Here is a 12,823-nt window from a genome sequence, read left to right as displayed (position 1 = left end):
CACCGGGAGGAGGGAGTGAGAGACTGGGGAACGGCGGCTCCGGGAGGAGGGAGTGAGAGACAGGGGGAACGGCGGCACCGGGAGGAGGGAGTGAGTGACCGGGAGGAGGGAGTGTGTGACCGGGAACCAGCGGCATCGGGAGGAGGGAGTGAGTGACCGGAACCAGCGGCATCGGGAGGAGGGAGTGAGTGACCGGAACCTGCGGCATCGGGAGGAGGGAGTGAGTGACCGGGAACCAGCGGCATCGGGAGGAGGGAGTGAGTGACCGGGGAATGGGAGGAGGGAGTGAGTGACCGGGGAACGGCGGCACCGGGAGGAGGGAGTGAGTGACCGGGGAACGGCGGCACCGGGAGGAGGGAGTGAGAGACCGGGAAACGGCGGCATCGGAAGGAGGGAGTGAGTGACTGGGGAACGGCGGCACCGGGAGGAGGGAGTGAGTGACCGGGGAACGGCGGCACCGGGAGGAGGGAGTGAGAGACCGGGGAATGGCGGCTCCGGGAGGAGGGAGTGAGAGACAGGGGGAACGGCGGCATCGGGAGGAGGGAGTGAGAGACCGAGAAACGGCGGCACCGGGAGGAGGGAGTGAGAGTCCGGGAAACGGCGGCACCGGGAGGAGGGAGTGAGTGACTGGGAACCGGCGGCATCGGGAGTAGGGAGTGAGTGACCGGGGAACGGCGGCACCGGGAGGAGGGAGTGAGTGACCGGGCACCGGGAGGAGGGAGTGAGTGACCGGGGAACGGCGGCACCGGGAGGAGGGAGTGAGTAAACGGGCACCGGGAGGAGGGAGGGAGTGACCGGGGAATGGCGGCAGCGGGGGGAGGGAGTGAGTGACCGGGGAACGGCGGGAGGACGGAGGGAGTGACCGGGGAACGGTGGCACCGGGAGGAGGGAGTGAGAGACAGGGGAACGGCGGCACCGGGAGGAGGGAGTGAGAGACCGGGAAACGGCGGCATCGGAAGGAGGGAGTGAGTGACTGGGGAACGGCGGCACCGGGAGGAGGGAGTGAGTGACCGGGGAATGGTGGCACCGGGAATGAGTGACCGGGAGGAGGGAGGGAGTGACCGGGGAACGGCGGCAGCGGGGGGAGGGAGTGTGTGACCAGGGAACGGCGGGAGGAGGGAGGGAGTGACCGGGGAACGGCAGCATCGGGAGGAGGGAGTGAGAGACCGGGGAACGGCGCCACCGGGAGGAGGGAGTGAGTGACCGGGAACCAGCGTCATCGGGAGGAGGGAGTGAGTGACTGGAACCAGCGGCATCGGGAGGAGGCAGTGAGTGACCGGAACCAGCGGCATCGGGAGGAGGGAGTGAGTGACCGGGAACCAGCGGCATCGGGAGGAGGGAGTGAGTGACCGGGGAATGGGAGGAGGGAGTGAGTGACCGGGGAACGGCGGCACCGGGAGGAGGGAGTGAGTGACCAGGGAACGGCGGCACCGGGAGGAGGGAGTGAGTGAACGGGGAATGGCGGCACCGGGAGGAGGGAGTGAGAGACCGGGAAACGGCGGCACCGGGAGGAGGGAGTGAGTGACCGGGAAACGGCCGCATCGGGAGGAGGGAGTGAGGGAACGGGAAACGGCGGCATCGGGAGGGAGTGAGTGACCGGGGAATGGCGGCACCGGGAGGAGGGAGTGAGTGACCGGGCACCGGAAGGAGTGAGTGATCGGGAGGAGGGAGTGAGTGACCGGGGAACGGCGGCAGCGGGGGGAGGGAGTGAGTGACCGGGGAACGGCGGGAGGAGGGAGGGAGTGACCGGGGAACGACGGCACCGGGAGGAGGGAGTGAGAGACAGGGGAACGGCGACATCGGGAGGAGGGAGTGAGTGACCGGGCATCGGGAGGAGGAAGTGAGTGACCGGGGAACGGCGGCAGCGGGGGGAGGGAGTGACCGGGGAACGGCGGGAGGAGGGAGGGAGTGACCGGGGAACGGCGGGAGGAGGGAGGGAGTGACCGGGGAACTGGCTTGGTGTCCGGGCGTTCCTCTGTGATATTGAGGTGTTGGGGGGGCTCAGTACTGGGGCGTTCCTCTGTGATATTGATGTGTTCGGGAGGCTCAGTACTGGGACGTTCCTTTGTGATATTGAGGTGTTCGGGAGGCTCAGTACTGGGACGTTCCTCTGTGATATTGAGGTGTTCGGGGGGCTCAGTACTGGGGCGTTCCTCTGTGATAGTGAGGTGTTCGGGGGCTCAGTAGTGGGGCGTTCCTCTGTGATATTGAGGTGTTCGGGGGGCTCAGTACTCGGACGTTCCCCTGTGATATTGAGGTGTTCGGGGGGCTCAGTACTGGGGCGTTCCTCTGTGACATTGAGGTGTTCGGGGGGCTCAGTAGTGGGACGTTCCTCTGTGATGGTGAGGTGTTCGGGGGGCTCAGTACTGGGACGTTCCTCTGTGATATTGATGTGTTCGGGGGGGTTCAGTACTGGGGCGTTGCTCTGTGATATTGAGGTGTTCGGGGGGTTCAGTACTGGGGCGTTCCTCTGTGATAGTGAGGTGTTCGGGGGGCTCAGTACTGGGACGTTCCTCTGTGATATTGATGTGTTCGGGGGGGTTCAGTACTGGGACGTTCCTCTGTGATATTGAGGTGTTCGGGGGGCTCAGTACTGGGACGTTCCTCCGTGATATTGAGGTGTTCGGGGGCTCAGTACTGGGACGTTCCTCTGTGATATTGAGGTGTTCGGGGGGCTCAGTACTGGGGCGTTCCTCTGTGATAGTGAGGTGTTCGGGGGGCTCAGTACTGGGACGTTCCTCTGTGATATTGATGTGTTCGGGGGGGTTCAGTACTGGGACGTTCCTCTGTGATATTGAGGTGTTCGGGGGGCTCAGTACTGGGACGTTCCTCTGTGATAGTGAGGTGTTCGGGGGGCTCAGTACTGGGGCGTTCCTCTGCGATATTGAGGTGTTCGGGGGGCTCAGTAGTGGGGCGTTCCTCTGTGATATTGAGGTGTTCGGGGGGCTCAGTACTGGGACGTTCCTCTGTGATATTGAGGTGTTCGGGGGGCTCAGTACTGGGGCGTTCCTCTGTGATATTGAGGTGTTCGGGGGGCTCAGTAGTGGGACGTTCCTCTGTGATAGTGAGGTGTTCGGGGGGCTCAGTACTGGGACGTTCCTCTGTGATATTGAGGTGTTCGGCGGGCTCAGTACTGGGACGTTCCTCTGTGATATTGAGGTGTTCGGGGGGCTCAGTACTGGGACGTTCCTCTGTGATATTGAGGTGTTCGGGGGGCTCCGTTCTGTGGTGACCCTTGTAATATTGTTACCTCTACATTCGTGGTTTCCTTCCTGTGGGGTTTTTGTGCTGAAGACTTGGAGGGTCCTCTCCCTGAATCCTGGGCCGCCTTCACCTTGTGATGCTCTTCTGTTCCTTCCCAGACAGCCATGGCTACTTCAGGAGTGACAAAGAGATCCTGGAAGCTGCGTGAGTGTGGTGGGCACATTGGGCGGATGGGTGGGCCTGTGGTGCCAGTGCTGCAGCCTGTGACCTTTCCTGTCTTACAGAAGAAATTGTGGCTCATGCCAGTACCGTGTCTACGCTCGCCCTGGGGAAGAGCTCGGGCCGCCTCCTTGCCACCGGCGGAGATGACTGCCGCGTCAACCTGTGGTCCGTGAACAAACCCAACTGTATAATGGTGAGGGTCCGTCTCCTCGCCCTGCCCCGATGGAGTGCCCCCTTTTGTCTTGCCCTTTCACGAGGGGGGCCCCTCCCTGTCGGCCGCTGTCCTTCCTTTGTCGCTAATATGGCCGTGTCTATTTACAGAGCCTAACTGGCCACACGTCCCCGGTGGAGAGCGTCCGATTCAGCATCTCCGAGAAGCTGATTGTGGCTGGATCTCAGTCTGGTTCTCTGCGGGTGTGGAATATGGAAGAAGCTAAAAGTAAGTGACCCCTTCCTTGGGGGCAGGGGTGTAGTGTTGAGGGGGGGCACCTTGTCTGACCCTTCCTTCTCGCCCTCAGTACAAAGGACGTTAATGGGGCACAAGGCCGGGGTCTGCAGCCTGGATTTCCACCCGTACGGAGACTTTGTGGCCTCGGGGTCTCTGGACACAAATATTAAGGTATAGTGAGATTAACCCTGTACAATACCTCATTACTATAGATGACCCCTCACGCCCAGTCGAGGGGGTATCGCCGTCCAGTACGACCCATAATCCATCACCTCCAGCAGAAACTAAGACTCCCATGAGATGCCAGCTATGCATCCAGCCTATTAATCCCACATTAACCCCTTAATGACCGCCATTACGTCTTTTTACTGCCCGGAGATATGAGACTAGCCTCCCCATACAGGTGACAATCCAGCAGCTGTCCACTATAGCTGGCAACTAGCTGCACCAGCCACGATCATATCTGTTTAACCCCTTAGATGCTGCTGTCAATAGTGACTACATCATATAAATGTTTAGCAGAGTGTGGTTGTAGGGAAGCTGTATTTGTGGGCGATGTATGGCCTTCAGTAAATTAGCATCTGTTCTTGGGCTGCAGCTCATCACAAAGGTCATAGGCTATGTTATCTATCACAAAGGCGGCTTTCCTGGTCGCAGGGTCTCAGACCCCAGGGGGCCTTCCTGAGAACACGCAGAATTGGAAACCTTTCACACCTCTGATGCCTTTGTAGGAAGACACGGAATGTGCAGTTTGACAACTGCTGTGTACTATGGGAAGAAAGGCTAAGACACAGAGCGTGTAGAGAGAAACTAACGTATTCATTGGGTCACAGCCACGGTCCAGTCACAAACCAGGAATATTATCATGGAAGGCTGGTGTAGAGATCTGATCTCCGGGCTGAGACTATAGCTTGTGCTCTCCTCACAGACTGAGGGGCAGCCGGCTGATCCATACTCATCCCCCCTCAGGGAGCAGAATGCCGGATATTTCTCTACGTTTCTCCCTTCTATTTTATCACTGTTTTGCATATTTGTATGTCACTTGTTGTTTCCATATTTTTCTATCCTTTTATTCTAAGCACTGCACCCTTTGTATTATCCCCTCTCTGACCTCGGCTGTACTGCTCCGTCCATGTGACCTGGGATGTAATTCCCATGGACGGAATAGGGCGTCATTAGCGATGGGGCGTGCGGCCGGGTTTCAGCTGTGACACAGTGCACGGACCGCTCCCGCCACGTTATCCCCTGGAACACTGCTGTCAGACATGATCGGCCTCTCTGCCCGTGGATCGGAGACCCTGTGTCACGCCGTGGAGATCCTGTGTCATCATGGTCATCTCCAGAGCTGAGGTCAGACGGCATCTGTAGCATGCACAAAATGAGTCACCCATAGTGGGACAAAGTGTAAAAGTAAGAATTAAGTCAAAAAATGGTTTAAATAATTGACAAAATATTTCAAAAATATTCTGTCAATAAATAAATGAGTGGAAAAAAAATTCTAAACAATAAAAAGTACACCTATGTAGTATCGCCACATCAGTAATGATAATGACCCAACTTATAAAACTATTTCACTAGTTAACCCCTTCAGTGAACACCGTAAAAACGGCAAAAAAACAACCCTTTATTATCATACCGCCGAATAAAAAGTGGAATAACACGGGATCAAAAAGATGGATATAAATAACCCTGGTACCGCTGAAAGCGTCATATTGTCCCGCACAAAACGAGCCGCCATACATCATCATCAGCAAAAAAATAAAAAAGTTATACTCCTCAGAATAAAGCGATGCAAAAATAATTATTTTTTCTTTAAAAGTTTTTATTGTATAAAAGCGCCAAAACATAAAAAAATTATATAAATGAGGTGTCGCTGTAATCGTACTGACCCGAAGAATAAAACTGCTTTATCAATTTTACCAAACGCAGAACGGTATAAATGCCTCCCCCAAAAGAAATTCATGAATAGCTGGTTTTTGGTCATTCTTCCTCACAAAAATCGGAATAAAAAGCGATCAAAAATGTCACGTGTCAGAAAATGTTACCAATAAAAACGTCAACTCGTCCCGCAAAGAACAAGACCTCACATGACTCTGTGGACCAAAATATGGAAAAATTATAGCTCTCAAAATGTGGTAACGCAAAAAATATTTTTTGTAGTAGAAAGCGTCTTTTAGTGTGTGACGGCTGCCTAACAACCTGATAGAAGGTTTCTTTCACCCGTCCTGATATTTCCGGTACCGGAGATGTCAGTGTCCGTGTGTCCAATACTTGCGGCACACGTGTGGCTTCCTGTGCCACATCAGTACCACACAGACAGGCGCCAGGGAAGAAGCGTTACAGTAAGCGCTGTTCCCCGGCGCCGGCTGCTGAACACAGCTCTCACCATTCTCCCCTGCTCTGCCGGCGATCGGCACAAGTAGGGGAACATGATGAAAGCTTTTCTGACCTCTACATCCGCATGCATCTTCATTTCCTATCTTTAACATTGTAGATGCAGGTGCATGCGTTCGCTCGCGTTTGCTTACACATGCGTATTTTCGCGGTGTGCGGCTGACGCACCATATTAGAATTTTTGGTGTCAAATTTCCACTGCCATACGCTCGCGGACGCTTGCGGAAGGAGTGCGTCAAAACAACGCATTAGTCCATAGCAACGCAAGGACATGCATTCGCTTGCATTTGCACAAGGTCTATATACAGAAATCCCATGAGACACCCCCATTGGGCGTGGCTTATGTCAAGGCAATTCTCCTGGAAAATCTTTTTCCTATCAAACGCATGCGCATAAATAACGCGAAGGCATGCAAAAATGCGTGCAAAGATAAGTTGATGTGATATAAAAAACACAGCGTTCTCATGCATTTTGCCATGCGGGTGCGTACGAAACGCTGCGGACTCAACTGCAAATGTGAACCCAGCCTTACTGTAACGCTGATGCGTGTCATGCGTATGCACGTGGTATGGATGTTTGGTGGCCCGTGCTGACATAAAAAAACGGACATGTCAGCGTGTTTTGCCCTCGGACACACGGTCCGTGGAAAGCCACTGATGTGCACAGACCTATTCATTTGAATAGGCAAGTAGCGCCCCGTTCCTCCCAAGTCCCTCCACATGGCTGCCCAATGGTATAATATTCTGTGACACACCCATGGTGTCAGTATGACTACTGCACGCACGCCTAGATGAATTCATTGAGAGGTGTAATTCATAAAATGGGGTCACTTATGGGGGTTCTGCTGTTTCGGCCCCTCATGGGCTCTCCCAGTGGGTCATGGCACCTGCAAACCATAACGGTAAAATCTGGCGCTCCTTCCCTTCCGAGCTCTGCCATGCACCCAAACAGTGGTTTACCCCCACATATGGGGCGTCAGCGTACTCAGGACAAATTGCACAACAACTTTTAACCCTTATAATCAGGACATTGGAGTCAGTAAGCCAAACCTCCGACTCCTCCGTGCCCATGACTCCGACTCCCTCATACATGGCTCATGTTTAAGTCATACATTTACTGTAGTAAAGTGGTAACATCAGGCTATTAATCATCATTATGATACAGTAATCAAGCCATTTAGATAGAACATAAAATATATTGGAAAACAACTTTAGAACAAAAAAAACTTTTGCATGTTTACAATTTATTATACACTCTGCAGTAAGTGGAAATAACAGTTTTCAACAAAAAACACACTGAATAACATTTGTGCCGTCTATTTGTTCTGAGAAATATATATATCTTGGTGCCGTGTTAGCCAGTAGATAGAAAAATATGTAGAATTGAGAGTCCTCAGTGGTTGATACCTTTTAATGGCCAACTGAAAAGATGGTAACAAATTGCAGCTTTCAATAATACACAGGTCTCTTCATCAGGCAAAGACTAAAAGAAATTCCTATATTTAGGAGAGGAAGGAGAGAGGGCGGATATGTCCGGTGTCACGACGTGCGGCCTGCTCTCCTTCCTCTCCCAGCTCCTATATACCACTTAATGCCCAGCGGCAGAAGTACCCGCCTGTCCATATTCTCTGTGTCTCATATACCGCTTAGGTACTTTTCACATACAGTCCGTTCTGGGAACTAGGTTATATACAAGCCCAGCATATCACGTTACTGATGAAGGTCCGTGTGGACCGAAACGTTTCATTCATGTGCTACAATAAATTCATCTTTATGCATTTACGTTGAATGCAAGGTTTACTTTTACTATATTAATGGTTTGAGAACCTAACCTTAGCACCACCCCATAGCTGTGCACACGGTGTTTTCTAAATATATGCCTGATGAAGAGACCCGAGTAGTCTCCCAAGTTTGCAATTTGTTACCATCTTTTCAGTTGGCCATTAAAAGGTATCAACCACTGAGGACTCTCAATTCTACATATTTTTTCTGAGAAATAGTATCGCCTCCATCAGATCCTACTCCATAGATGACCTCACATCTGACCTCATTATTTTACGGCTGGAGAACGACCTCTACACTATCTTGGGTTGGTGGTAAAGCAGTGACCACATGGGCGACATCTCTAACAATTTCAGGGTGTAAAGGAATTGCCTCGTGCGCAGTCAGTTTTGATTGAACTCTTCTACTTTGAGAACAAGTGAGAAATGTTGCTGAAATATGGTCACTCTGTTTTCTATGGGAGTGGAATCTTTTCCCTGCGGTGACGCTTTGCCTGCTACATGTCGTCCTAATACTTGTCGAAATCAAAGTCCTCATCTGACGAGGATGAAGGAACGGCAGCAGCAGCACTGGCAGGACCCGAGTCCTCTTGCTCTTGGCCGTCCTGTAGCCACTCATCCTGTTACCTCAGTCAGAGCTTCTTTTCCTTTAGTAAGCTGTTGATCACCCAGCAATATACGATGACTCGGGTCCACATAAACAGCTGCCAGAAGAGTTTTATTTTCTAATAGCAATGTCTCCATTTCATTGAAGCATCAATGCCATCTGCGATTAATCCTCCTCTTTGGGACAGGCAAAACAACAAGTTCTTCCACTCCTTTATAAAAATGCCAGGAGGTAAATCCTCAGCGTGTAACTTTTTGTCACTGTAAATGGGTGATGAAGCAATTCTTTCAGTTCAGCCACATGTGTCCATTGACCTTCATGTAGTGTTACCTGAGGGATGGCCATATCTACAAGGAAGGGTTTCAGCTCAAGCAGTCGCTCAATCATTAAATAGGCGCTGCCCCACCGAGTGACTTGATCCACAATCGCCCCTTATCCAGCTCGTCTCTTCAAGATGGAATCAATTTTAGGGGTTCTGGCAGCAATCGCCAATTTCCTCACTTGGCTAATGAGAGTTCCAGCATGTCCCTCTTGCAGACTACCTCTTATTCCCAGTTGCATCGTGTGCACAACACAGCGCATGCGATGGATAGGAAAGAGGTGTGAAGCAGCTGCACCAAGATCATCTATTTGTTAAGAATCATTTTGCGGTTCTGTAGTAATATCTGTTTGTTATGGGAACAGGACTGTGGCTTCCATCTCCAACATGCTGAATGTGAAATGTTCTTCCAGCTGCTGTTCACCTTCATTATTCTCATTTATCAGTTTAATTGTACTTATCATATTTGCAGCATTATCAGTTACAATAGCAAGAACGTGTTCTTTTTTGAGTTCATAAACTTGCAGAACTTTTTCCACTAAGGTCTGGAGAAACTGGCTGCTGTGATGAGCTTTAGTATCTTTTACTGCCAGTTTCTTAGTAACAATTTTTTTGTTGTCACAATCATATCAAACGTTGATAGCAAAATAGTTCACTCTGTGATGTGTGCAAGCATCCATTTTAAGAAATACATAGCGTCTCTTGAGAGTCTTTTTAATATCTTCCTTTTGGTTAAGGGCTTCTTCGATCACTAATTTTCTAATACTTCCTCTTTCCAGAGAAACACCCAGTTTGTGGGCCATTCCTCCATTAAGAGCTGTAAAAGCTGGTCGTGCAAATAATAATGGTACACGGTCCTTCACAAAAAGCTCGATGAGCTGTCTCTTAAACACATCTGCTGTCATTGTTACAGTAACTTTGTCACTTACAAATATCTTGTAACTGACGTTTGAGACGTTCTTTCCTCCTCCTTTGCCTGGCGGGAAGTGCTGGTCTCTGGTTTCTTGGTGCTGCTGTGATCTTTTTCAGTCACAGCTTTGTAAACTTCTGGGTGGCAGCGTTGTAAATGTCTTTTTAGATTGGAAGCTCCTGAAGGAGCATTTTTACCACTATGAAGAGGGGAGGAGGGAGGGAGCATGTTTGTACTGAATCACATTCCAGAACAAACGCAAATATATATGTCCTCATCGATCTGTTACTGTATTTCTGAATTTGAGATTGTGGTGAAATAATATATATATATATATATATATATATATATATATATATATATATATTGTGTGTGTGGACATATGTCTAGGGTTATATGTGTGACTAGTGATCATGTAACATCTGTCCTGAAGGCAAATCGCACCTAGGTGTTAATAGGTACTTCCTTGGGACTAGTAGAAATTCTGTCTCCATATCTCACCGGGGGTCTAGCTAGGGCCGAGAGGAAAAGCAACATTTGGCACCTTCTAGGTCTTGGAGGGGAGACGCTAATTGCGGCCTGAGGGAATGTATCCCTGAGAACCTTCCACAAGAGAAAATAATATATTCATTAGTAGAGCGGCGGTGGCCAAATCAAACAGACCGCAATTGATATTAACCTGGGAGGCCGGTCTAGAAACCTGACCTCAGACAAAAGTTATAAATTTAGGCTGCAGACAGAGAATGGTGTTCACATGTGAGGGCAGCCTGAGAAGCTGATGTTCCACCAACTCCATCCACCCCGCTCTGGGAGGAGAAAGCAGACTACCAGTTAGGAGAAAACTTACAGAAATCATCTGTTTATTTTGACACTGTTTTGCATAAGTTGTATGTCTTTTTATTATCATATTTTTATACCTTTTTCTTATTGTAAGCATTGAACTTTTGCTATTAAAGTATACAACTTTAACAAGTTGAACCTTGAATGTTCTAAAGAATCCATAGCCTAAAGGTGTGTGAGCCTTATGTGTGATAGACATATTTTTATTAGTATTATTGTTAGTTCCAGGACTCATCGCCCGTGTATTCGGTGAGTGGTGGCAGCGCGTATGAGCGGGTGTGTGGCCTGGGTCAGTGTGTGATTTATACTCCCATTACAGCATAGGATAGAGGTTGAGTGCTGGACTGAGAGTGGGGAGATAGATTAACCCTTGCAGGCACAACCCCAAGTCACGTGTGAGAGCAGGCACGTGACGAATAAGTGACACCACGGAGAAGGGATCCGTGACAGATGTTAGAAAACATTTTTCCCCTTATATTCTATGTATAGTGTACATAAGTCATCAGAGCAGATAATTTCTCCAAACATGAGCTAAGAGGAAAAACAAACTAAAACATCAAGCCTACAGAGACAACATATACTGGACTATTGATTTATGCGCAGTTTATGGAAAGTTTACATACGTTTTAGGAAGTACTTACCTTCTTTACTCCTGCTTTCCTGTTGACTCCAGAAGTTCTGAGATGAATGCAGGCATTCCTTCCCTGTGTTTTTTTTCCCCTTATCTGTAGAGGAGCCTCACTATTTATCATGAACATAAACTGCAGCACAGATTCATCTCAGCTAAAACTCTAGACCTTAGATCAGGAATAGGACAGGCATTTATGAAAAAAATAATCCCCACAAACGGCATTGAACTACTGTACCCAATTTATTATATATTTTCGGAGTCGGTCCATTTTATACCAACTCCGACTCCACCAAAATGGTCTCCAAATCCACGACTCCAAATCCAACTCAACATCCCTGCTTATAACTCCCTAACAAAAAAGTTGGGTCCAAAATTGTGCTGATGTAAAGTAGGCATGTGGGAAATGTTACTTATTAAGTATTTTGTGTGACATAACTCTGTGATATAAGGGCATGAAAATTTAATGTTGGAATATTGTGAAACTTCCAAAATTTTCACCAAATTTCCATTTTTCTCACAAATAAACACAAGTGATATTGAAGAAATGTTACCGCTACCATAAAGTGCAATATGTCACGAGAAACAAATCTCAGAATCACCAGGATCAGTTGAAGTGTTCCAGAGTTATAACCTCATAAAGTGACAGTGGTCAGAATTGTAAAAATTGGCCCGGTCATTAACGTGTAAGCCACCCTTGGGGGTAAAGGGGTAAAAGACAGGACAGTGGAGTCTTTAAGCCAAACCTCTAACTCTGACTCCACGACTCCCTCATGCATGGCTCATGTTTGTGATAAATTCACTATAGTAAAATGGTAACATCAGGCTTTTAATAATTATTATGATACAATAATCTGAAAGCCAATTAGATAGAACATAAAATATATTTATTGGGAAACCACTTTTCAACAAAAAACTTTTGCATATTTACATTTTATTATACACTCTGCAGTAAGTGGAAAATAACAGTTTTCAACAAAAACGTACTGAACAACATTTGTGCAGTCTATGAATTTGTTCTGAGAAATAGTATCGCCTTCATCAGATCCTCCTCCATAGATGACCTCACATCTGACCAAATTATTTTAAGGCTAGAGAACGACCTCTCTAAGGGCATGAAAATTCAAAGTTGGAAAATTGCTACATTTTCACCAAATTTCCAATTTTTTTCACAAATAAATGCAAGTCATATCGAAGAAATGTTACCACTATCATGAAGTACAATATGTCACGAGAAAACAGTGTCAGAATCACCGGGATCCATTGAAGCGTTCCAGAGTTATAACCTCATAAAGGGACAGTGGTCAGAATTGTAAAAATTGGCCCGGTCCATAACGTGCAAACCACCCTTGGGGGTAAAGGGGTTAAAGCTCAAAACTTTAATAAGTTTGAACCTTGTATGTTCTAAAGAATCCATAGCCTAAGGTGTGTGAGCCTTATGAGTGGTAGACATTATGAGTAATATTTCCGG

At 48.7% G+C, this 12,823-nt stretch overlaps 1 protein-coding gene across 4 annotated transcripts in view; it reads left to right on the top strand.

Moving 5' to 3' along the window:
- Nucleotides 1-12,823, top strand: part of KATNB1 (katanin regulatory subunit B1) — a 69,713-nt gene that overhangs the window by 15,893 nt on the left and 40,997 nt on the right. For 2 of the 4 annotated variants that reach the window (XM_069739600.1, XM_069739597.1), the window contains exons 2-5: nt 3,363-3,408; nt 3,489-3,619; nt 3,748-3,865; nt 3,945-4,045. In XM_069739600.1, the coding sequence (XP_069595701.1) occupies nt 3,363-3,408; nt 3,489-3,619; nt 3,748-3,865; nt 3,945-4,045 (396 nt within the window). Of the gene's footprint in view, nt 1-1,472; nt 1,518-3,294; nt 3,409-3,488; nt 3,620-3,747; nt 3,866-3,944; nt 4,046-12,823 lie in introns of those variants that run through there. The other 2 variants (XM_069739599.1, XM_069739598.1) reach the window with 2 other exon arrangements.

The sequence above is a fragment of the Ranitomeya imitator genome, chromosome 9, assembly GCF_032444005.1.
Source record: "Ranitomeya imitator isolate aRanImi1 chromosome 9, aRanImi1.pri, whole genome shotgun sequence".
NCBI classification, from domain to species: domain Eukaryota; kingdom Metazoa; phylum Chordata; class Amphibia; order Anura; family Dendrobatidae; genus Ranitomeya; species Ranitomeya imitator.
Note: the sequence above shows the minus strand (reverse complement) of the source record. Positions and strands in the feature narration are given on the sequence as shown.